The sequence below is a fragment of the Python bivittatus genome, unplaced genomic scaffold (assembly GCF_059951505.1).
Source record: "Python bivittatus isolate LINGU-HERP-01145 unplaced genomic scaffold, Pbiv_v1 ctg000080_np1212, whole genome shotgun sequence".
NCBI classification, from domain to species: Eukaryota; Metazoa; Chordata; class Lepidosauria; order Squamata; family Pythonidae; genus Python; species Python bivittatus.
The window spans coordinates 58,816,835-58,843,814 of NW_028277035.1; the positions used below are offsets into that span (position 1 = coordinate 58,816,835).

The 26,980-nt window shown below is 36.9% G+C and overlaps 1 protein-coding gene across 5 annotated transcripts in view; it reads left to right on the forward strand.

Annotated features, from left to right (window-relative positions):
- The window catches only part of CACNA2D3 (calcium voltage-gated channel auxiliary subunit alpha2delta 3), a 577,343-nt gene that overhangs the window by 427,585 nt on the left and 122,778 nt on the right, over window positions 1-26,980 (forward strand). For 4 of the 5 annotated variants that reach the window (XM_088134187.1, XM_088134188.1, XM_088134189.1 and 1 more), the window contains 3 exons: window positions 11,725-11,796; window positions 13,030-13,110; window positions 18,730-18,804. In XM_088134187.1, the coding sequence (XP_087990313.1) occupies window positions 11,725-11,796; window positions 13,030-13,110; window positions 18,730-18,804 (228 nt within the window). The remainder of the gene's footprint in view (window positions 1-11,724; window positions 11,797-13,029; window positions 13,111-18,729; window positions 18,805-26,980) is intronic. The other variant, XM_088134191.1, reaches the window with a different exon arrangement.

The window sequence follows — 26,980 nt, forward strand, 5'->3', positions numbered from 1 at the left end:
AAACTGATTCAGCTATTTGATCTAAAGATTTGATTCAAAGCAGCAATTCAGTCTCTTTGCATTTGAATAGAGTTTTTCACAGTCCTATTAAAATGTTTCCTAAAATTCTTTTTTTTTTTTTTTGGTGGCACTCAGTTTGTATCCTATCTTCCTCAAACTTGTTCATGGGTACCCACTCTACGATCTTTTATGCATCAGATGAACATATCTGGGGACAATCTACTGCAGATTGTGAATCATAATTGAAAAGATCAGCATTTCTGTGGCCGCCCCTTCATTTTGTTTGTTTGTTTGTTGCAAGGCCACCTGGAGATTAAAGGCCATCTTGAGTTTAAAATCCAGGCTGGCAAATATGGGAGGAGACATTACTTCACGTAACATGCCTCCAAGTCATTTGTGGCTGTGTAAGTTAAAATCTGCATTTTAAATAAAATCCACTTGGAAACAGACAAACTGCTAATGCAGATGACAAAAAATCACCATAACGTGATTGAAACAACCATCTAGTAACCATGTTGTGGACTCTCAGAATTTTTAAAGGCAGATTAACATATACGCAGAAATGGCAGTAACCCAGATGGGAAGTTTTCAGAACATATATTGTTAAATAGTTGCCTGTGTTTGGAGACACTCATTGTGTTTCTAAAACAATCTTTCACTGTTCCTTTTGTAACAGAACTAGATCCAAAAGCATCCTTAGCTACATATCTGAAAGTTTATAGGAAGTTCACCACTTCAGAACAATAAACAGCACTTAGAAGGAGAGCTGCACCACCTACAATCAATTATTTCCATCTTGTTTTGATTAAGTTGCTTTCAAGAGTCTAGAACTATCTTCCTTCCATACATCTGTTTCCTCCTGATTCAGACATAGTTTCCCATTGGTAATAAACCAAGGAAGAATAAGCCAGACTTGCTGGGTTGTAAGGTAACTTTATGATTCAATTTTGTATGCTAGTCAACAGAACATCTAAAGAACTTCCATAATATGCCAGATTTATCAGTATTTATCAAATTTATTTTCACTTCGGATATCTTTATGTTATGTCAATCACTTGATATGGATTGCCAATCTCTCAGTGGCTTTTTTTTTTTTTTTACACGTGACATAAATATCCTGGTATCATTTAAACATAATTAAACAAATAGCAGTACAATTTTAACTATTGAAAATTATAGCTATTAGAGAGAGACCACTCACAACATTTTCATGAACTTGGGGCAGACTTCCAATTTAGAATTATCTGTTGTTTAATGTGTGGTTCTATGTGATATTTTGAAAATTATAATTTATGCATAGTTGATAAAAGATATAAACAGTTACATTATTTTGCAGTACAAAAGACAGTGCAGACAACAACTTTATTTCCTGAAATAGATGTAAGAATATAGAATGAAATATTGCACATAGGGTTTTTAAATAGAGGGAATATGTTATACAGTTTTACATATGGAATGGCACATTTCAAAGTGGATATTATATCAATAATGAAGCGTTCAAATTAGGAATTATTTCCAGATCATTTTAAAAGGTAGGGACAGTATATACAGAATTAGCAATGTATGAAATTTCTGGACTCTTCCAGGTTTGCGCTTCCTTGGGGTAAAAAAAAAAAATCTAATCATTTAGAGTAGCAGACAGTTCACTCCGGAGTTTGTGGATATGAATTAACACTCTTGATTCCTATCCTGCCCTGTCTCTCAGACATAAAGTATTCCTCTATAACAGCCCACTAAGGTATTGTTTTACATGATTTGTGGAAACAGCAGGCTCCAAGATGTGTTAGCTTATTCCTATTGTGCGATATTTTGTGCTGATCCTGTATAAAACCAGAGGGACTATCTATTACCCATCATAATGAAAGAGAACTCACCTTAAGAAAATAATTTTGCTCTGTTTGAAAATATTGTTTTTCTTTTCTCAAATGTTTTAAGAACATGACTTGGGCAATAATTGTTCCCTTAAAGTTTCCAGAAGTTCCTTTTTCCTTTTTCTTTGACCACAGCATGCTGTTCTTTCATCCTGACACTATTCTGCTTTGAAAAATCTAGGCACACTATTCATCATTCTTTGCTTCATTTACTTTTTTCATTCTTCAAGGTGTTGAATTACATGAAGGATGGAAAATTTACAATCTTGATCTTGTCATGAAAATGCATCAGGAGAAATGTTAGAGTTTTTATTAAAGTGAACTAAGAAGTTAAATGGAATCAAATGAAGTTCAGAACTAAAATAAAATAGCACTACAGCATAGTGATTGGTGTATGGTTTTTTTTTTTTCCTTTTTGAAGTGCTGCTTGTGTATATTTCCTGGTGGTACATGAAAGCCTTTTTTAAAAAATTCAAGGTAAAATACGGGTGTAGCACTGCATCCTGATTATTATGCCTGCTAGTTTCACAGGTGATTTCAACCTACGTAGATGCAGACTTGCAACATGGAATGAACAATTTATGATTTAAAAACACTGAGTTCCCTTCTGCAGATTCCTTGGATCAGCAGAAGGATGCTGGATTCATTCAGAGGCAGGCCCATTTTATATGATCAGAATTGCCCATTCTTAGGAACAATGAGTATCTGCCCCTGATGGCTCTAACCTTTATGCAATACTAAGATTTCAGTTTCTGAGAATAATAACAAAGTGAACCAAATTATAAACCCTAGTTTGGGTTAATTACCTTTTTGTGAGTGTTTCCCAAAATTGTTGATGGCTGTGCCTATACCTATACAAACCGTATTTTCTACTGCTTGTATTATTTTTAAATCATTTTTTCAGTGTTCCTATTCCTATTGTATTTCCACTCTCTCTTCTGGCTTTATTGTTTGGTTCTTACATATTCCAGAAATTAGTTGGATAACGAATACCGCAAAAGCACCAATGACAAGTTGTGGCAAAAGTCCTAACAGTGATGCTGACAGTTGACACAATTTGTTTACACACGGAATAGCTCTTCTCTGGTGCAAACTCTGGAGTACTTCAAGGCTGTACTTGAAGTCTTGCATCGTGGATTGTTAGGTTTCTGATTACAGAATGTTTTCATCACAAGGTCAGATCTGAAGTTTGATTAAGCAATTTGGAATATAGGCTAATTTAACTTGGACAGATTTGTAAGCTGCTAATCGAACTTGGGGCTGAATCCAAAATGAGTTTCAGGAATCCAGTGTTTTGCCTTTCACATTCAGTTTTCTTTGTGTTCTTATTGTTTTTAACATAATTGGATAATGTTTGCTAGCACTGAAGAATTTTTAAGATTTAAAACTTGCCAAATGTCAGAAACATAGGTGCAGACTTTCTGGTGCTAGTCTCTTTAATCTTTTAATCTTATAGAAAGGAGGGGAATGCCTACAGATTTTTGCTTTGTTAAAATAGAAATGTAAAATATTTGTTGATAGTTTTTCCTTTGAGGGGGGTACATTTCAGACAGATAGAGGCAGGGGAATTCTACAAGGAGAGGTCCTATAATTCTTGTCGGTTTAAACAATACTTATAAATACCATTATTGTTTGGGAAATTCTGTAGACATTCTAGAAGTGCCCCTAAGTTTCAGGTTCTAATGAAGCTGGTTTGGGAGCTGGAATGTAACAGTTTCTCACCATTACCTCCTATGACTATGTAACATTTGAATGAATGAATGTCATATGTTAAGTACATCCAGAGTGCTGAATAGATTACCATGGAAATGGTAAAAACTAGAAAAGGACTGGGAGACTGAAATGTAAACCAAGGACATTTCCCAATTTTTGCTGAGTGACAGCTTTGGGGGAAGAATCTTAAATGTATTTAAGCTCAGATATGCACAATAGTTTTCAGACTGCGGACAAATTTTAAGGTCTGATTGCTTTTTGATGAGTAACAAAGACAAGGGGAAAGTATCTAAAATCTATTTCGGGCTAAAAAAAATAACTTTAAAGTCATAGATAGAATTTCGACCTTGATTTTGGGAGGAAAAAAAGAGAAGAAAACAAAGAAAGAATCCTAAACCCAGGATCTCCATAAACAGTGAAACTGACTTCTTTCAAGGTAATCTACTAAAAAATAGATCCTAACCTAGTGGGGAAGTAAGGGACTCTTTGTGTACAATTAAGTTCTAAGAAAACCCAAATCAGACAAAAAATAGCTTCAGTAAAAGAAACCTAACTTCTATTAAAAACATGTAAAAATGTAAAGAAATGGTTTAAAAATGGAAAGAGTTTTGTAAAACATTGGTAATAGGCAGGAATTAATTTCAAAAACAAAGATTGATTAGAAGGTTAAGAAATCAGGAGGACTCATAAGCTACAGACAACTATCACTTACTCAAGACACAGCTTTTTAGCTATAGCACAAACCTCACTCTTTATATCATATGAATAAAAGTAATCAACCACAAAATACAGAAAATCCTTATAATAGACTCTATATCTCCCCTCAAAGCACTGGAAAGCCCTGTGGGTCCCATTCTCTGTTACTAGAGAACACACACATCTGTTACCCCCTTCCTTTCCTTCACCACCCTGATCCCTGTGTTACTGCTTTCCTAATATGGACAAGCCCAATTTTTTTTGATGTGCATAGACACTTGGATGCCCAATCCTGCTTTGCCCCATAAAAATGGAGAATGTCTCTAAAGGGGTAAGGCTTCATTCAGATTTGTGACTGGGTGAATTCCAAGGTTTCTCCCCCTTTGAGCCATTCCAGTTCTGCAGTTTCTCAAGAGATGGAGGGCAAGTCCTGAAGTCCCACCCCTGTCAGTGGAGGAGTCAGCAATTAGGGAGGATGTGAGCAGCACTTCCCAGGAGAGGAAGAGGTACCAAAGGCACTGAAATCTCCAGGAATGGGTGGGTGGGACAATAATTAATGGAACCGGAGAAGGTACTACCAGGGATTTAATACCGTTGTGCTAAATCTTTCCTCCCCTTTGGGGAAAATCCTCCATTTACGTCAAGAGATCTCTCCCCCCGCCCCCCGAATACTGGCTTCAGAAGAGGGAGGAGGTTCTTCAAGAATGCAGCAGAGACAGGAAACAAAGAACTTGCCCTGGAGTCTTATGAGTCTGAAAAGTTTTACTATTTTATTATTAAAATGTGATTTTCATCTTTTAAAAAGTGTGTGTGTGTATGACTGTAGGTGATTCCACATTAATACACTTGTGCATGCGTGCACACACACACACACAGAGAGAAAAGGAATGTAGTAGTACAAAATCCAAAATGCCTTTTTCTTTCTTTTTCCAAAAATCATTATATCTTTCTTTTTAAAGGTTACATGTACACAATTTACACATGGAAATGGAAATGTCTCATGAAATGTAAGAAAATATCCTTTCATAAAAGCACTTAAGATGAAGCAGCAATATGTTTGCCTTTAAAAATCAAAGCAACAGAGTGGAAGAATCTGGACTTTGTTAGTAGGTTTAATCTAATTATTCTTGCATTTCAAAGGACAAACACACATCCTTCCATTTGTAGCTGGAATGTTGAAGACCTTAAAATAAGAATAAAATTGTATTAACAATGACACAAACAAATTGCATTAAGTATTGTTTTAATATTAGAAATCCAGTAATTCACAATTACTAGAAATACTGAAGTTTATGGCACATTTGCAGACAGAGGCCATGTGAAAGATCATTTCGCTTGTATTTATGTAGAAATGATCATAAATTGCTCAGGCAATAGATTTGGCATATCTTAATTTGAACTTTTAAGAATTTCTGGCCTTCTTGATACCTGATTGCTGAACAGTTTCCAAGACACCATCAGAATACCTCACAGTATGACCCCTAATCATGAGGATAATCCTTGATCTCTTTTGCAGGGGAGTAAAGCAAAGTACAAAGTAACAGGGGAGTAAAGCAGGGGAGCAGGGGAGTAAAGCAGGGGAGTAAAGCAAAGTACACCACATACATTTTGAAATCCAAAGCAGTTTACATATAGCATGGATTTCTGCTGTTCAACAATATAAAATGGGAAAATCTTACTGGATGCATGTGAAGCCCAAAGGTAAAATACAGGGTTGACCAGTCTGTTATATGACTAATGCAATGAAATTAATTCTACCAGGTCTAACCTGGCAGGGGGGAGGAGCAGTATAGATCATGGCACTTAACAGCTGGTTTTAACATTCACCCTCTGGAATTCAGAAGATAGAATATTTAAAAGAAATAGCCCACCCTTGCCCCTGCCCACCCTTGGCTCCCAGCAACAGCTAAGGGAAGTTGTAATCCAAATACTGTATATTAAAAAAAAAAAAAAAAAGCAGGAAAGAGGTAACACTGAAATTTCAAAGACAGACTGAGAAAGGACAAAGCTGGATTTAGGGACCTCTGAAAGTTGGCTGTTCCCTAAATGATCTGAAATGGAAGCAATGGCTATTGCTTTTGGGTTGGGTGACTAATGCTATTCCTTCATTTATTTTCAACCTGTATATTGTAAATGAAAGCAAGCATGACAACAAACCAGAAGTCTCCAGTGACTTCTTTCCAAAAGTAACGAGGTCAGGGTAAGAGCTTCACTCCTGAGGTCCTACATCGTTCAGAAAATTGGGCCACTATGTAGTAGCTGACAACCTCATGAGAGAAAATGTATTCTCTAAATAATGTGAAATGCTTCCTGTATCTCATAGTAAAGCAAAGCATTCCCAAATAGATTTTGCAAAAATGGAATCTGTTTCCAAGCAAAATTAGATCTGAGGATTATCATTCCATCTGTTTTTCAATTTTTCTCTCTTTATTTCTTCTATGAGCTGTGTGTAGAAACTAACTGCCTGGGATTGTGCACTGTTCACAGTTTCCTGGTAGCACATATTCAGATTCCCCTTATATTTCATATATATGTTTAAATGCAGGTATTAATAAAGATGATTGCTTTAAATGGCTTTATTGGGAGCTGATTGGGCTTCTTCCATTTCTAATTTTTCCTTGCTATCTCCCTATCCATCTGCCCAGAGTTGTTGGGAGTTAAGTGGTATACAATAAATAATTATAAAAATAATAACCCATCATATATTAAGATTTGAGGTTCAGAAAGACAGCCTTGCAACTTTGGCTTTCCCATCCCAGTCCTGTCTTCTCTGTGCATCCATTCAATTTCTGAACCCCTTCATTGGAAAACCTTGCTCTGGGAGGAAGCATATCCTTTCACCAATTCTTCCGGTCCAATCTTGCTAAAGATGTTTAGCATCATTTCACTGACCCAATAGAGAAATCAATAAACCTGGAATATCAGCAGTATTAAAGACATGTAAGTAATTAAGAGGCTAACACAAAGCATAATTTTATTCTGAAATAAATCCTGCCTACGTTTCCAGCTAGGGAATGGGACATGCTCCAAATGGATTTAGAGAAATTTGAGATGGGGTCTAACCAAAGCAAAATAAAGTTAAATGAATCCTGACTGTGATTTGGAAATTATTTTTCTGTTGATGCAGAGCCTAAAACTGCATTTGTCTTTCTTGCAGTCTAACTCATTTGCAATCCACTACAATTCCAATATCTTTTTCATATTACCAAATCAGATGTCCCACATTCTCTATAATTACCATGCCAGGTATTCCCATTTTCTAAGTGCATAGTGTTGTTGCCCAATGCACAAGAGGATCTACTACAGTACTACTACTAGGTAAGAACATTGGAATGTTCTGCTAAATTTCATTCTTTTACTTTCAACTCATTCCTCAACTATGTACATCATTTTAATTTTAATTTCAGTCTGTCCCACCCAGTTTTGTATCATCTGCAGATTGGATAAGCATGCCTTCACCTTTTTCTCTAAGTCCTTAATAAAAATAGTGAAGAGTAAAAGATCCAGGACTGCACCTTGTGCCACCTCATTTGATATCTCTTTCCAATTTGATGAGATCTCTTTGAATATAATTTTTGAACCTGTTCTATATCCAATTAATTGCGATGCCATCCATCCCACAATGAATTAGTTTGCTATTCAGTATTTCAGGAGGTACTTTTTCAAATGTTTTGCTGAAGTCAAGATATATGACAGCTACAACATTCCTACACTGCCAAGGAAGTTCCTTGATCAAAAAATGAGATAAAGCTGTTTTAGCAAAATGTGTTCCTGACAAACTAATTCTGACTGCTTGCAATTATCCATTGTTTTCCAATTATCTCTTGATGATCAGCTTTAGAATCTTCCCTGGTATTAGTGTCAGACTGACTGGTGTACAACTTGCTGGATCTTCTTTTTGTGTAGCTAAATGGTATTTCACTCATTCTCCAGGATTTCTCAAAGGTAATACACAAGAATTGGGCCAAACCACCAGCTAGTTCTTATCCCTATTTGAAAGCTCAGTGAATCATCCCCATCTTTGTATTGGTTCAGTAAGCAATAATAAACACTACCAACAGTATTGTTTTTATTTGAACCACTCTAACATTGCCAAGTTCCTTCATTTTGATATTTGAACAGAAATAGACATGTTAGCATTCAGTAAAACTCTCTCTGTTGCTTCTCATTTTGTTTTGTTTTTTAATAAATTGTATCCTTCAAGTGCTATATAAAATCAAGGAAGCCATCCTACTAGATCTCTTGAAATAACTATTAAGTCATATTTAATTTTCCATATGAAAAGCTCAGGCTCCTCTTGTTACTCCCACACTCTGAACCTCAGTGTTTAGATACTGAAAACTATGAGCTTTAAGAGTCAATATTCCTTCTGATATTTCACTGAATGACCCCATTTCTGCAACACTCCTACCTTCTACTGTGTACAAGTGTTCATCAGAGGTCCTACTTTATGCCTTTAATTTTCATCACTCACAGCATTTGGTTTAATGCCCCCTTAAATCAAACTAGTTAGACTGTGGCTAAATAGATTTTTTTATCATTCTTTGTGAAGTGCTATCCATCTCATGCCAACAGACCATCATGCCAACTCAAGCTGTGGTCCCAGAAGTAAAATCTTTCCTGAGAATATCATTTGTGTAGCTAGTCAATGAATTGAAGTATTCCTCTTTTCTTCTTTCAGATCTCTTCCTTAAACTGAGAATCACCTGAGCCCCCAAGGCCTTAACCTTCCTTCCAAAGTTTTTTTAAAGTCTTTGGTGATATAGTTGTGGCTGTTCTCCGAAGTATTATTTGTTCCCACATATATTAACAGGAAGCTATTATTGTACTTAAGAATTCCTGGAAGGTGTTCTATTACATCCTGAACTTTGTTCTTAGCAGACAGCATATTTCACAATGAATCCAATTGGCATTTGTATACATTCCTTATAGTAGTGATTCACCAACCACCATGACTCTTCTTTCTTATAGGACATCTTCTCTGACATTCAGAGATCCAGCAACTGTTCTCCAATTCTGTAGTGTCTCTTTCCTAAATGTTCAGAGTCTGTTTCATCTGCAAGGGTCTAAAAACTTTTTCTGGGTTGCAACAGTGTAGAATATCTTATACATCTTCTGCTTTTGACTGTTACTTCATGCACCAGACTTGTCCTCTGTTTGCTTGTCTTATGGAGAATTGCATCCACTATTAGATTCTGTGTAGCACTTCCTTTCTTTAAATTGAGAAATCTTTATCCTTTCTCATCAGCTGAACTATGGCCACTTGCTGCTGCAGTCCTTTGACTTTTCCCTTAAAGACTGCTATGAGTTTGCATTTACTCCAGACATATGTCAGGAGGTGTTGTTTTTTTTTTTTTCTGGCTGAAAAAGGAACATTCCACAAGTATTGCAGGCACAGTTGAGGACTCTTGTCCATTCATCTTCATGTTTGCTTTTTAGAGCGCCCCTAGTTGAAACTGCAATGTTCCTTTCTTGGGTTGGCCAAGTAGGAAGTAGCCACTCAAGACACAACCTTTGCAATCAGCAGTTATTCAGATGACTTCAGATGAAGCTCAACACAAAAACTTCTCAGAACAACAGCTTCACTCTCCCTTCTTCCTACTAAACTCCAACGTTCAACTTGTTCTTTACAAAAGGCAGCTCAGGATTTGAAGGGCAGCCCAGGCAGGCTTAAGTTGTCATGGCCATAGGTAGGGAGAGCAGGATAACTTTGGAATTGCTCCTCATATCAGTTCTATAAGGTAGACCAGACTAAGAAACCAATGCCATGTAGATCTAAAACTACTTTTATTAGAATGGCTGTAGTAACAGAATCTTCTGAGTGGCAATATGGTGTCCCACCCCCCCCCACTTTATCTTCATTGTGAATTAGGGAGGGGCCTCAGACATGTACTCATATTGGTTTCTTGGAATGGGCTTAAGCCATGTTTCTTTGATTGTTGCTTTGGTAATGATCCTTCCTCCTGTCCTTCAAGGGCATTCCCTTTTCCCTCTACACATCAGCACCTCGATAATTTATTAAGCAAGCACTCAGGTCACCTAATCCAAACCGTCCCCAATATGGTTAAACTTGTTTATATTCACATTGCAGCAATTATTTTTAGAGCAACATTTGTACTTATAAACAACCTTAAGCAAATACTGTGCAAATTGGCACCCTTTGTTTTGGGATGCCTAAGTAGCAACTACATGCTTCTAGTGGGAATAATACAAACAATATATCTTGCTGAATTGACCAGCTGAAACATATTAAAAATAGATGGAATGGGTGGAAGGGTCCGTGGAAGACCTATGCAGGAATTGTGTATGAAGGAAGTTCTAGAGGCAATAAAAAATCCCAGACAAATGTTTCTCCACCACTATCCATTTTTGTCCATGTGTGAAGGTTTTTATTTTTAATTTTCTACTATCAGCAATACCAAATAGTAATTTTTTTCTTGTACATGTGTTTTTTATTAAAGTATCTGGTAGTAATCCAGTCATGGGTTTTTAAAGGTATGCTCGCTTGTGTAGTTTACATTTGTAATACCTGCATCATATGTTACTTAGTAAGGCCAGGCCAACACTCCTGACTTGGAAAATCACGTAAGAAAGGCTCCATCTTATATTCTAGGGACAATTTGACAAAAGTTCATCAACCACTAATTGTGTAAAGAAAAGATTCCCCTTTTTTTAATTTTAATTTTAATTTTTATACATACATATACACACACACACACACATACACACATACACACACACACACACACACAAATAAACTACTTTCAATATGTAGTTACTGTACATTTAATTACAATATATAGCTTGAATATGTCCAACCTTTTGGACTGACAGCGGAAACAGTTGGAGTTATGTTCATTCACTATGCTGAAATACATTTCCATTCACAAGGAATTTGCCTGATATCTTTGTTTGTATGAACAATGCAATCTGTGAGCTGGGACTTCACAGAGGTTAGCAAGATCATCATCTATTCATTTTAACATTGTCTCATTTTAACAATGAGCATTCAAGGTTACCAAAATTACAGTTATTTTTATGTAGTCATGCTGTTCATGAATACAGAATGTAGGAACTAGCTGAAGACTGATGTCATCAGTGCCCTACGTTTTGTATTGCAGTGGTCTGGTTATTGAAAAAATAAGATGCGGTTCCTATGAGAAAACAAATGTCCGGAAAATGAATAAAAATTTGCATCTTATATCCAACAGATAAATGAAATACCATGGGGTTTTTTTCTTTAAAGGGAAGACTTTTTTATTACAATCAGACTTAGCCCTTGCTTTTGAAATACCCCAAATCAATGCAACATAGGTTGATATAGATTAAATGCTTTTATTTTAGTTAATCGGAAGTATCCTCCTTTGAGTGTCTTCATCGCTGTTGCTTGATCATGACCTCAGCTTGTGTTCTCTTGATCTCTCTTTATGTTTTTTAAACATAGCTTGCTGACGATCAGGGATTGGTTTTGATGACCACTGTGGCCATGCCAGTATTTAGTAAGCAAAATGAGACTGTAAGTACTCCCATAGTCATCTGCTAGAAAATGAAGGCTTTAAACTAGCACACCTTTGAATGGCTTGATGAAATCATATGTATTTTTATTGTTAGATTTTGCTCTTTTCCCATATATTTGCACTAGCTGTTGAAATAAAAGCACACATTGTTAAGAACAATGAGCATTAAATACTTTTTGAAATATAGTGTTATGAGTTCATGAAGCACAAACTGAGAATACCAAGCTCTTTAATTGTATGTTTATTATAGCATGTGAGTGGGAAGGGGAATATGTCAAACACTATATAAAACCTAGGCACACTTACGTAAGGTTAATTATTTATTTCAATAGCATGTAAGTACATTAACCCCTCCTGGATTATGCGTATTATATCTCAAAAGTTTGAACTGGTTATACACTATCTGGCTGTGTAAAACTGTCACCTGTAGTAGCACTCTGCACATATACACAATCAACTATACATACACACAAACACAAAGGCAAATGCATGCAGTTTTATGGTTCCTATAAAATTCTTGATTGGAACAAATGTGTGTACTTACAGTTTAAGAGTTGTTTAAGGGAAACATAAGTCCAACAAAAGTTTTGATGTTTTTCACATTCTGCTGCATTTCTAAAGATACTTAGTTTTGCACTGCTTTTTACTTAATCTTCCCTTTGGGGTATCAGCCAGCAAGATCAGGTGGCGGGGGAAGTAAGTTGCGTATTTCCATGCAACATTTTTCCATGATACGCTTCCTGACTCAAAGAGTTTAACTGAAAGCATCCTTATCGGCTGAAACTTTGCACACCATCTGTGCTTTTCTTTCCAGGAGTGGGGGAAAAAGGACAACTGTTGATTTTAGAGATGTGGGTATTAGGTCCACGCAGCATCTCAGAGAGCCACTTTGCTTTGACTGAATGTTTCACCCAAGTACCCTTCAGTGTGGTTCTTCAAAGGAAAGGAGTCCTTGCTTCCAGATGCTGTGTGGGAATTGCTACATGGGCATCAGTGCAGTGATGGGTGCTGAGGTGGCTCTGTAAAATGAAGTGCCCTTCACATAGGCCTAGTGCTCAGGCAGGCAGATCAACTGCAGGGATCCTTACCAATACAAAGAAGAATTAGCTAGTTGTCTGTATTCTTTGGTGCAGTTTTAATCCATGTGGGAAATAATGATTGGTTGAATCCTTTTCTCTCCTTGTAATTGTTTCTTGTCCCAACATTTAATATATGTATATATTTTAAAATAGAGATCAAAAGGCATTCTCCTGGGAGTTGTGGGCACAGATGTTCCAGTGAAAGAACTTCTAAAGGCAATTCCAAAATACAAGGTAACTATCTATTTATAAAGTCAAAGTGAACTGCATTTATAGAACTGTAAATATAAAAATGTATAGAGCTAGGTCCAAAGAAACTCTTCTATGATGACAATTGTTTTTTGAACACAGCACAGAACAAGACTGGTGTAAGCAAAGAAGCCCATTCTACTTGTGCAAGGCATTGTACAATGCCTTGCACAAGATCTGGCATGATTACTGCTGTGGATGTATTCTTCTATACTATCTCAAGACATGTGCTTACTCCAAGATGGTGCATCAAATTCTCTTAAATTTCAGCAGCAGCAACTTTACTTTTTCAGCTGACGTTGTTGGATCCAGTTCATTGCTGGTCAGTGTAATAATAGATAAGCTTCTTATGAAAAATAAAGCACAAATATTGTCTGAGAAAGTTACCTTTAAGATCGCATCCCAAAATACCATCATGGAATCAGAAAATTATTTTCATACCTTAGATGTGAATCACACTGTAATTTACTGCATGGAAATAATTACTCATATCCTTTAAAAAGAGTTTTGTTTTTAAAGGTAAACTCTTCCACATTTGGACAATTTTTGCTAATACATTTTCAGTTTCTCGAAAGATCAGAATTTCTTCAGTACTCTGTCAGATTACCAGATTTCCAGGTATTTGGAGTAAATGACAATAGAATAAGAATGCCTTTATGTAGCAGTGCAATCATGGTGTTTTAGTAATTGTTATGCAATGAATGCATTCTTTTAATGGAAAATCTAGAAAGAAGGGTAGAACAAAGTTACATTTACACATGGTCTACTACAAGTGGACAATATAACAGTGGATAAATATAAACTCACACATGCAGTCATACACACGTATATTGCATGCTTCTGAATGTTTTTTGAACTCCAAAATAGCTCCCATGTTAAAATACTGTAATAACTAGTACAAATCCTATTTTTGGTTAGAAAATGTGGGACTCTCTGAAGCAACTTTTCATGCAATTATATTTCAGTGTACAGTTTTGGTTCCTAAGTGGGAAGTATTTTTTCTGAAGACATTTCCACTGGTAGTTTGACCATTTTTATGTTTGCTAAGTTATCTTAGCCAATAACATTGATAAACAGACTGCATGCATATAAAAAACAGGCAGAGCTTTGATTGCGCTGTTGGAGCTACCATCTTGACTTTTTTGGCCATACCCTATGGACACTCCTGTGTCTTTCTGTCCCAGATTTGGTAGATTCTGCATCACATTTTAATACCTGCTGTTTAGAATTCTAAATAACTTTTAGAGTTATTTGGGCTTCCCTCCTCTTTCCTCATCCATTTCCCCCCCTTTTTTGGTCGTGTCTTTTATAGTATAACTTTAAGGCCAGGCACTGTCTTGTTTTTATGGATTTATAAGCCCATCTCAGAGCCCTATTGGCTACCCAGTGAACTGTACATAAAGTCCCAGTGGTCGTGTTTTGCACATTATTAGTGATACTAAGTGGGGTTCAAAAGGTCCTTGAATGAAGAGAAAAACTCTTCCGCTTCTGCAAAGGACCCCCTTTAATTCTGTTGATTCCATCCTCTGCTGCAGAATCTCCTACTCTGTAACATATTCGGGCTCCTGAAAGCAGATTTCATGGTGGTGGTTGAGATGGTGGCAGTGGTGGAGAGTGTGTGTGTGGAAGTGGGAGGAAAAGAAGGGGAAAGAAAGCCAGATGACCTAGCAGGTCCCTGCTCACTTTTCTTTGGTTGAAACCCTCAGCTTCCTGGTGTTCTGTGCATTTACATCACTCAGGGGTGTTCACAGCATGACACACATAAAAATCAGACGGAGCTTTGATCACACTGTCACAGTCACCTTCTTGACATTTTTGGACCATACCCCAAGGACACTCCTGACATCACTATTTTAAATGTGCCTGATCAGGAGAGGTGGGTTAGCTTAAAATCATTGAGCTAGAAATTGTATTGAAAGGTCTTATCACTGCTTATTCAGAGAGTTTTAGAACAGAGCTGTATCCTCATTGTATAAAAATTCATAACAAAATAACTCACAAACAAAAAAACTCTCAGCAGGTTTTCGATGATTTCTGCATCCTGGGAGTAAAGCTGTGTTATGCAGGACATCCGTGAAAGCTATTAGCAGTGGGTTTTCCACTAAGGGATATTTTAATGACTGCATATCATTGATCTGAAGGTACATTTATTGCAATCAATGAGTGCACTCAACTGTGTAAGAGAAGCATTGTCAAATGGAATGGGATTTTTAGTGAAATAAGTATAGTGCTAAATTTGATTATGCATACACTTTTAGGCATAATATAACCCTGCATTATTTTAGATTGTTTCCCATAGCTGTCTTAGGTCTGAAATTGTAAATTTATTTTTATTCATATAGGATTATTGCCTTATAACGTGAAGAGGAAGAACTCAGAAGGAAGAAAAAAAAAACAGTACAAATTCCCACTTCAATTTTACAGTGTTTCAAAGGGAAGATGGGAAAAAATAAGTGTGCTTCATCTGCATGCCTTGACACACAAAGCAAGCTCCAATGTTCATTTGTGATGTTGCAGTGCAACATTTTAGATATCTATATAATTGTTAGTCCAGATATCACGTCCTCTTTGTCTTAATCTCAACACTGTTTTTTAAAAAAATCTCGCTTAACAAAGTGTATTTTAAATTAATTATGCACTTGTAAGTACCACTAAATTTAATGACAGAGGTCCCAAAATTAAATTTCTGATCTGTGTCTGATCTGTGTTTGTTACGCAATGACAATACATGATGTAGCAGCACAGCTAAGCCATAACTAGAGTAAAAAGTTAGAGATTTCACACCTTCTCTTCCAGAAGCCTACTAGGTCTACATACCCAGGCCCCACCTTCCTTCCTCAGGGTTAGCTGCTTAGTAATTTCTGTTGCCACTACCTGTCTTCTAGGAAGTACAAGAGATAAACAAATCCAAACTTTATTAGGAAAATAAGAGAGAGAAACTCAACGTTATGATATATGAAACCTGGTTTACAAAAATACATGCAACTTTCACAACAGAGTACAAAATTATTTTAGTCTATTATATTAGTGAACTAGGGCAGGATCTCTGCTTCCAAATTAGATTTCAGCTCACAATAAGTTCATAAAGAGAAAATAAATCTTCTGGGAAACAGCCTGAAATTATACAGAATGACCTACCTGTACCACAAAAGATCAAGAGGCAACAAGCCTTAACTAACACACAGGCAAAAGAAGTTAAAACTTAACATACCTCTTGACAGAAAGCATTTCTTTGAGATAGTTTCCCACTGTGTTGAAGCAGCAGTAGACCTGTTTTTAAACTAACCTTCTCTTGATAGAGCACTAGCCTTTGGCTGTGTGTGCATGCGCAAGGTGGGTGCGGTCAGCTGTTTCCTACACTCCATCTTCAGGCTGGCTGGGGAGGGCTGCAGATAACATTTCATCCTCTTTTTCAATTAGGCTGCTGCAATTTTTTTTTTTTTTAAGTAACAATGGAACTAGGTCTGTCTTGGGTGATGTGAGAGATAACAAGCTTGAAAAATAAGCCTTGCACTTGAGCTTCTGCTTCGGCTCCAGTGTCACGCTGGGAACCAAGTGACTTGGGTCTTTCCTGGCTGTTTGTCAGAAGCTACTTTTTTGTTTCCTGCAGGGCTTTGAGGGAGAAACTAGGTGGCCTGGTTGCCTTTCTTCTTACTGCACCTCACAACTGTCCCACTGGCTTTGCCACACACCCTCAACTAGTGATCCTTGGGTTGGTGGAAATTGCTTTGTAAAGCAGGAAACTCTCAGCCTATCCCCTTCCTCTATTCTTTCTCTGTTGCATAGCCAGGCTTTTAAGATCAATGGTGTAGCGGTAATTGGGTCAGTTTTGCTTCTGTTGTTTCTCTCATTTCCTGAATTGACTGAAGCAAACTGTGCACAAAAGCATCCATTTCCCCACAAATGGTTAGTTCATTCTTTAAATGCCTCCCACCATTTCAGATTACCCCACCCCCCCTACTTTGCAGGACATAAAGCAAAGGTTCTCTCACCTCCCCTCTTCCAGGTCCTCCTGAGGCACTGAGACTACATTTAAATATGGGTTTAGAGTATTTGATGGATGTTCTCCTACCCCAATTGGTGATATTAGGAGGGAGGGAAAATAAATCAGGGGAATCCACCAGTTGCTTACTGTGTTGTGCATTCAGTCGTTAAGGGTAGAGACATTGACCTGCCATGTTACTGAGCAAGGATAAAGCCTAGCCTTTGGGTAGCAAATGTTAAGCTGGCATACTTTTATGCCAGTTTAAGGACTGGTAAATTGCACTTTAATATAGCCATGAAGAGCCCTAATCTACTTTACTCCAACGCCATTCAGTATACTTCTGCAGACCTTTTTAATTTTGCAAACCATCCTTTGCTTCCATCTTATTCCTGTGATTCATACATTACCTTTTAAAAAAGAATAAAACCTCCATATGCTATCCAATAATGACTTTCTTCATCTTCTCTTTCCTCTCAATTATTATTTTTTTCAATTATTCATTTTTCCTCTGCAATTTTCTAATGCTTTGGGACATGAACCGCCAGTGGCGGCTCTCTTTCTCTGTGAGGTGGCACAAATGGTTTGTAGGGCTTTTCTGAACTTTAGTAACAATCAACACTGACGTAAGTTCATTCTGAACATAGAGCGTTCTAAGGAGATCTGTGGTGGTTGACTTAGGGCAGTGTTTTTCAACCTTGGCGGCTTTAAGATGTGTGGACTTCAACTCCAGCCAGGAGCAAGCTGGCTGGGGAATTCTGGGAGTTGAAATCCACACATCTTAAAGCCACCAAGGTTGAGAAACATTGTGTTAGGTCCAGTTAAATATTTCTCCTTTTCTTTATATAGTATTCCTCTTCAAAGGTAGCTGGCCACATTGGCTGTCTTGGTATTGACCCTTGTGGGTGGGAGTGATAAAACAGGAAAAGGAATTTATATAAACAATATATTTCTAGACCCCCATTAGGGACAAAAAACTCAAACCCTATTACATTGGTTTTCAGGAAAGGAATAAAACTTGAGTGGAGGAGGGAAACAGCCTTAAAAACAGAATACTAAAAAGTCCAGACCACTCTCTAAAACACTAAAATTTCATTTCCAATTGAAATTCTGGAGAGGCAGTAATCAAGAATGAGGGGAAAACCTGAATAAAGAAATGGGGTGCAAAGGTAAACTGTTACAATGATTGGTTTTTACATCCAGTCAGCGCTTTTGTTGCCAAAGGTGCATAAATCTTATTATCTTATTAATTGCAGTATTTATATTGCTATAATGCTATTTAAATTTGCTTTAAACTTAACACATACAGCAGCTTTTCTCAACAGGGCTGTCCTACAGAGGTCAACTCCCAGACTTCTCAACAGTCCTCTAGAGGACACACAATTTGGGGAAGGCTGTGAGTTAGAGAATATATGCAACTAACTTGTGCAACATATAAACCAACTGCATGTTTAAAGGGCAAACAATAAAAGGTCCAGTTTTCAGGGAAGTTTTCTTACAAAATCCCAGTGGGAAGCTGGGCAAAATAATCTCCAGCTGGGGTTGTGTTGCAGATATTTGATTTGTTGCTTTTCAAAGGACATACTTATTCTTTCTATTGTTGTTTTTGTTGTTCCTTACAGCTAGGTATTCACGGATATGCATTTGCAATTACAAATAACGGATATATTCTGACTCATCCTGAACTCAGGCCTCTGGTAAGGTCGAGAATTTGCTGGTGGATTTATAAGTGCTTGATGAAGATTTTTCTATTTTTTTCCCCCTTCCTCAACATATACCAAATGTAGCATTTAGAGTTTAAAAAGGACAAATTAGTGGCTTCTACAGGAAACTGTTTTAAAAAGTAGTTGATTAACATAAATGCTGCAGACATTTTAGTGTGAGATCCAGCACAAATGACAATGCCAGTTGTTTGGTGAGAGAGACAAGCGCAAGTTTCAGAATAAAGGGCCCAGACACCTAACAATGCAGAAAGGCAAAGCCATAAATTGCAGTAATTATATACACTTATATTGAAATGGAATGCTGTGCTTCTAACTAAAAGCCCCTATTTGTCATGTTTAAATAGACTCTAATTTATAAATTGTGGAAATGTTATACAAGCTCTCTCACTTCGCTCTTTAAAAAAGAAATCAGAACAAGGATCTTTCCCAGCTTTAAAAGAAAAATAGCAACATTCACTTCCATTACTATTATTTCTATCTCTCAGTTAACCAATATAAGAAAAGATTTTGTGGTGTTGTGTCTGTTCTTTTAATGTTTATTTAATGGTAGCATAGGCTGTAGTTTGGGTGTGTGTGTGTGTGTGCATAAGATTCACTAAACATTAATGGATTCACTAAAATATTAGATGGATGCTATTTCTCAGGATAGGCACAGACTGTAATATCAGAATTCAATAATAAATTAACAGAAGTAATAAGCACATTTATCGGAAGGCTGTTTGCATATCATAAATTTGGAATCATTTGATTCATTGTTTATGAAGCTGTGATTGCAGCTTGCACATTTATCCCTCTAAACATTTGGATTTGGCTTAGTTAGTATTTACATTTGAGCAGATTCAATCAGGAGATTAAAAGATATTATCAGGACACCAGAAGTCTTCTGCCTAGATTTCCATCCTGTACCTCTGTAGTTCTATGTTAAAGTGTAACAACACTGAAGAAAAATATTATGTTTTTGAATCAGCCCGTTGTAAAAAATGCTCTGAAATCTTTCCCTGCTACCTTCTCATGGGTATGAAGGAGGTCAGTTGTTGCATCCAAATTATAGAGGTGAAAAGGTAAAGAATCCCTGAAATCAGCTAAGGGAGTTCATGGGGTGAAGTGGGAAGGAGCTCTTGATGATCAGCACAGGTCTTCTCTGTACTTGTATCTGATACAGTCCAGCTGAAAATGTGCTGAATTCATGAGCCCAGCTGGCAGGTAAAAGACATGGAGCATGTGGTAAAGTGGGAGGAAGTAGATGATCACAAGTGAGCTCCATCTTCAGATAGGCCTTTAAAGGAATGGTACTGCTGGCAGCAAGAGACCAAGTCATCTCATTCTGACTTTGGGGCTGAAAGTAGCTACTGGATAACCATGGGGAACATACACACTAGAGTAATCTTCTGGATTTACTTGAATATAATGGCAACAGTCATGACTATGACATCTGGTGCCAACAAAGCAGAAATGAAAGAGGCAAAATGGAGTTGTGGAAAGTGCTGGTAAGCATTATGAAGGCAGATGCCTCTGCAGAAGCAAAATGGCGACTCCTGCAGGTGAACCCAGGGGTGGTGACCAGAAGGCAGTGGCTGCCTCCAGTAGGAGCTATGGTTGAGTCAGAGGAAACATCATGAAGACATGGCAGGGAAAAAAAAAGGTTATTAAATTGGTGCCATGGTTAGGGCAGGTGAGGAACTGCTCTAAGTGTTGCCATGCTAAAAGCTGCTTTGTAGTCTTAGTAGAAGACAGAAAAGTTCTGAAACTTTTTTAGCACATGTCAGGAGGCTTTCAGTATATTTCTGAAGTAAACACTGTATGCAGCTTGGCATGCCGTTATGAATAATAGTTCAAGAGCCTGTTGCAACGCTTTTATGCTTTATGTATGTCAGGTAAGTTCTAATATTTTATTTGAAAATTTGGCCAGGCTACAGTTTCTTGTTAAACGAGCTTTTTACAAGTGTTCTCATTAAAAAAAAAAAAAGTCATAAAAGATAAGAGTAGGAAATGAAAAAAAGAATTTGGAGTGACTTTGTTTCTTAAAATAATATCCACTATGGAAATCGATTCTTTGATGCTTTTGAGATGCTCACAAAAACCACGATCCAATACTAAGTTGTATGTCCTTAAGCCTACTGAGATATGCACATTTAAATTTGAATTGGACCATTGCCATGGTAAATGAGAGTTACAACAGACACAGGGTTTCCTATTCTGTCAACTTCTCTTTATTTATGGCTTTGCCATTCTATACATTAAATCTCATAAATTCCTTGTTTCAGAGGGATGTATGTAATGTATTCTAACAATAATAAATGATCCAGGACTGACTAGCAAATGATGTAATTCATGACAGCAGGTTTTTAAAAAATGGGGGAAAGTGGTTATGCTTTCCATCCTCACATCACTGACATTTCTGGCTCATTACCATACACAATCATTCCACTAAAAAGATCACAGATAAATAAAGCTATGAACCTGGAGTTCAGTACCTTATATTCTAATGCCATTTCTAGTAGCCTAGATAAATTGGCCCATAAGTTTGAAAAATACACCCCATATACCATCATCTTGGTTACAGGGTCTATACCAAGCTGGTGTCTTCCTGATAGGTTGGGAATAACTCTCCAATTCCCAACTCATAGTTGCTGGGAATTCTGGGAATTGTAGTTCCAGACCATCTGGAGAGCATCAGGCTGCAGAAGGCTCCAGTAAGTTATGCTGCCCAGAGATGCCTCTGGCATGAAGATCAGTTGGTGAAATGAATTCCAATGATCAAACTGTAACTGGTAATAACTAATGATAGGAAATTCCCATTTGATGACCAACAGTTTGTTTGTTGTTTAAAGTGGTGCTGTGATTGCTAGAATTGTTTATTTCATGGGGAAATGGAACTTCTTTTGGCCCAGAAGACATTATGCGTATGAAGTAATTGCGTCACAAAAATTGCCCTCAAATCACTTCAGTTTCTAAGATTTAGAGGACTGGATTTGTTTATGTTCCTTGCTTAATAAAATATTAGCAAGACAGAAATGAAAAAAACGGTAACATGCTAAGGGTAGCCAAATACCTGCTTCATTTCTTTTTTTTCCTGGAAACACAATGTCAGTTCAGTGATTAGCCCACAATTCCATTCCAGTTGTTTTGCAGGACCAACAGGCACTGGGTTGTGGAGTACTTGAAAGCAGTTTAACAATAAGTTCCTGTTTACCTATTTGGAGACTAACTTGATAAGATATGCTCAGGTCTTAGTGACTTCCACATATGTTAACTTCCATCATCACTAGCTGGTGGCCTTACTGGCTGGCTTTTAGTCCAATGCTAGAAGTAAATTTGAGAAAAATCCTTGATTTTCTAATATAATCTTTTATGCTCCATTGAGAGATGATGGAAACTTTGCTACAAATGGCTGGAATAAAATATATTTTAGCAAAACTATTTATCTTCTTCAAACTGGTGTCTTCCAAAACCCACGTTGGCTGTGGATTATAAATGTTAGAATACAAGAGAGCTGAGGGACACCAGATGGGGAAAGGCTGCTGCTCTACATTCAGAAATCAAGTTACATTTTGAATCATTTCTCTATTTACTTTGTACCTGAGTAACCTTGTTGAGGTTCTGGTCTCTGCTATGATTATAAACTGTATTTTCTTATATAAATATTCAGTGAAGTCTATATTCTGTGGATCATATTCTGTAACGAGGAAGAAACTTTTGACCAGATTAGTGAAATGAAGTTAAAACAGCCACTGTATACCTCTATCCCTTCTTTTATTGAAAAGAAGTACAAGTCAGCTGAATGAATCCCTGCTCCCATAAAGAGGATTCTGAGTGCCAGTGATGAACTGTATAAAATGTGACATTAGAGGGCAGCAGAACACTGCCATGTATAATCATCTAGCCAGTCTGGCAGAGCCTTCACCGGAATCAAAGCAGACAGAGCCATTATTCAAAACAGATATATATATATATATATATATATATATATATATATATATATATTTAAATCATACATGTTTTGAATATATTGTGTTTATGTAAAAAGTGAAAGTCAAGACTTGAATTGAATGTGTTTCCCTTTACTGCAAAATACAGTATTATTAAAATGCAGAAACAAAACCCCACTGGCATTTTAAAAAAATGGCAATAAGGAAACAGAAACTCTATATGTTTCACTTTCTGCTACATTTAAAAGCTCTGCTTGGATGTAGTATGGAAATATTAACAGGAAATGTTTCCACGGTCCGAAGAAGTAGCCTTGAAAAAAAATATATACTTAACACACACACAGGTTCCCCCCAACACACACACACACACACACACACACAAAAGAGGAAAGCAAGTAGGACTTAAAATGAGAAGCCCAGTGATATAACAGGCAGCCAACAATTTTATCGCAGTTGTAAGGGCTGCTCTTGTATTACAAATCTGAATATAATAATGTAATGTAATATTGAGCCCAGCTGAAAAAATGCATTAAACTCGGCATCTTTCCTCTCCCTGCAAACCTTTTTTTGGCCTCAAAAGCTGATCTGGAGCTTCCTCCAAGGCTTGGAAGGGACTTGAGGGCTATAGGAATCAGTAGGATTTCCACCTCCTCTGCCTCATCAGTGGAAACTACTTCCATCAATGAAATGATATGGTGGACTTTCACCTGACAGATCCATCTTCAAACTGGTGTTCGGATGAATTTTGTGGCTATGTTCTCATGTCCTAAAATCATAACAGTCACACCTTAATAAATGATTACTTGTTATTTTTATAGAAAGCAACACCCTTCAACCTCCAGTTCTAAACAAATTATATTAAAATATATTTCATGGAAGCATGCAATTTAAAGGGTGGGTTCAGTATTGGGGTACCTGTATGTTGGGGGTCTTAGTTCTACTCTGTATCAAGAGAGTGCCTTAGATCAAATCCAAATCAAGTTCAACTGTGGCTGCTAGAGGGTCATCCCCAGAGACTGGCATCCCCCTAGGCTGGCATTTCAAAACAGCTGAGCATAATATTGTTAATTTACCATTTTGAGCATTTACAAAAGATAGGGTTGGAGTTTTTTTTTAAAAAAATCTTCTTTTGCTGAAGTATCTATATCAGTGTTGTCCAAACCTGGCCACTTTAAGATGAGTGGACTTCAGCTCCCAGAATTCCCCACCCTGGCTGGGGAATTCTGGGAGTTGAAGTCCACTCATCTTAAAGTGGCCAAGTTTGGACAACACTGATCTATATAAATGGCAAGTGATATGATTTCCTAATCGCCTAACAATTATACCATCTCCAGAAAATATATTTTTCCCCCACCCAATGATGTGCTGGTAAATGTTTAACAATTGGCCCTGCTGTTACCACTCCCATGCTACTAGCTGGAGAACAGCTGATTGGTGTGCTAGACCAGTGGCTCAGCTCTGCTCTCAGCCCACTTGCAAAATTTCAGAAAATGGTTAAATCAGCTCTTGAGAGCTACTGCTCCCACCCCTATTCTATTTCATCTATGAGGGGAAAATAGTGGGCTGAAAATTCATCCCAGAACTAGAAAGAATATTTGTACCAAATAACTGTTCTAATTTAGTTAGTTACCTTGCTTGTTTTTTAAAGCCTTACAGCATTTAGGGTTTTCAATATGAACATCAGCATTTTGAGATAATCAGTATAGTCTTAAGCTCATTAAACCAGCTGACATTTTCTGACTCACATAAAGTTTTGGAACATCCCTCACTAGCAGTTTGCTGTATTTTTTAAATATTCCTCCCAACTCCCTGACTATTTTTTTAATAGTTTTTATTAAATAGTTTTTATATTTTACATATATAATAAATACATTCAAAGGAAAAAAATAGTAAAGTAAATCTGAAAAAGAAAAGAAAGAAAGAACAAAGAGAGAAGGAGATAGAAAAAAGAAAAAATAAAAGAACAGAAAACATGAGAAAAATATATAAAGAAGTGGCTTCCAATCTTCCTCTTGGCAGTTATGCATACAATTCTAATCAAAACTCTCCCTCTAAGATTCCCTTCTTTCTGTAACCAATTCTTTCTAATCATCAAAACCATAAGTCATAAAATCATGTTCTTTCTTATGCAAGAAGTCCGTAAGGGGTTTCCAGTCATTGATGAATGTCAGTGATGACCTTTCTCTAATCAAAGAAGTCAGTTTGCCCATCTTGGCAAGTTCTTTCAATTTCACCAACCATTCCTTCATGGCTCTTTCTTCCATTGGGAGTTTCCACTGAATCTCACTCCCATTTGATAATGAACTCAAAACACTTGTTCACAAAGGGCACATTTTAAAGCCAACCCACTGACTTTAATTCCCAAATTATTATAATAGAAATGAGAGATGCATGTTCTTGTTCTTTCCTGTATAACCTAAATCAGGAAAACATATAAAGAAATTCTTCAGGTTTAGAACTTCCCATTTTACAACAGGGTCTGTAACTGAACCATATGTGTCAGAAGGTCAGGATATAATTAAAATAATATCCAGTTTCAGAAGAGAGCTTTATCAGTTGTCATGTTTTTGTTTACTTTTTTGGCATCAGTGCTGGATTGAGTAACTTCATAGATAAGACAAAATGTTGTCTAGCAACATGAAGTTGCCACACTGTACTAGTGTGATATTGTGTATCACATTAGATGCCACCCCTCACCCCCTTCTTCCTCCAGTAAATGTGAGCCATTCTATTGAACCAAAATTCCACCTGGTTTTCCATGCACATTCCATACTGTTGGCCATATCAAAAGTACAGAATGCAAGAAATTCACTACTTCTGCACCGTTGATTGGTTCCATCTTTGCTCTACTTAAACAGAGTTGTTTCTACTATTCTTAATTCTATGATTAATTAGTTCTTCCACACTAAAAATCATTTCTCTACATGACATTCCCCCCACCCCTCTGTCCTGAACTGAGTTTATGGAGTTGGTGGATAATGAAGTTACCTGTTCTCGTGGCATTAGGTTCTCTTGCTGTTTCCCTAATTATCTTTTCTTTGGTGGAAGAGGACAGGCAGCATGGGGAGCAACACTGCTTCCTGCCATCCTATTTCCTGGGCTGGGATTTATACTCTAGCCCCTCTGTGAATAAATGTGCTTCTCCTGAGATTTCCAGTTTATACCTTTTTTGATATATAGTACAGCCACTGTCAGTGTAACTTACTGTATCCTTTCTGTAGTTTTTAAATCTATGGTTATCTGTCTGCTCTTAATTCATGCTGTTTCTTTTAGTGCCAGAGGTTCTCGTTTACCTTAATCCTTAACTTTAGGATTTGCTTATTATTGTTTTGATATGTAAGTTATTTTAATCAGTTCTGATTAATTTTTTTTCCTATGATCACTGTGAACTTCTGTCATAGGTTTTTTTTTTATGAATACATATAGAACATCAGGATATGATACCCAAGGAATAAGGATCCTTTTCTTTGATAATCTTCAGCATTCATTAAAGCCATATCCTATGTGTATTTACCTGAAAGTAAATATATCAAAATATGGTTTTGTTTTGAGAATATAAATTTAGGATTACTTGGCATAAGTATAGTCCCATACATATTTTCTGTCTTCTCAGAAATAAGTCACATTTAGCCTCAGATAAGTGAATCAAGTATAGTTTAAAGGTTGCTACATTATAATTGGTATTGCTGTTATCGTTATCATGATCATCACCACCACCACCACCATCTATTTTTAATTAGGAAAAGTTTGCTTCATTGTTAAAAAGCTTCCTCCAAGTTGAGCTGAGCTCCTGATGACTTCAAAGACACATTTATGTGTAGAGGAGATGGAGGTGGCAACAGCATGGAATAAGCTCCTCCAAGTCCTAAATCTTTGGCAGGGATTTCAAAATCTAAATCCTTCTTCCAAAATCACTATTCATTGAGATCCCACATCTCTGCCCAGCTTAACTACATAGAAAAGCCTTTGATTATGTTGATCATGTCAAGCTATGGAATGTGCTTAGAAAAATCGAGGAACATCTCATTGTCCTCATGGGAAACTTATATACAGGTCAGGAAGCCACAGTCCAGATAGAACATAGTGAAACAGATTGGCTCCAGGTTGGCAAAGGAGTGTGACAAGGCTGCATACTCTCCCCTTATTTATTCAACCTATATGCAGAATATATATTAAAGGAAGCTGGATTGGAAGAAGATGAGCGTGATTTTAAAACTGGA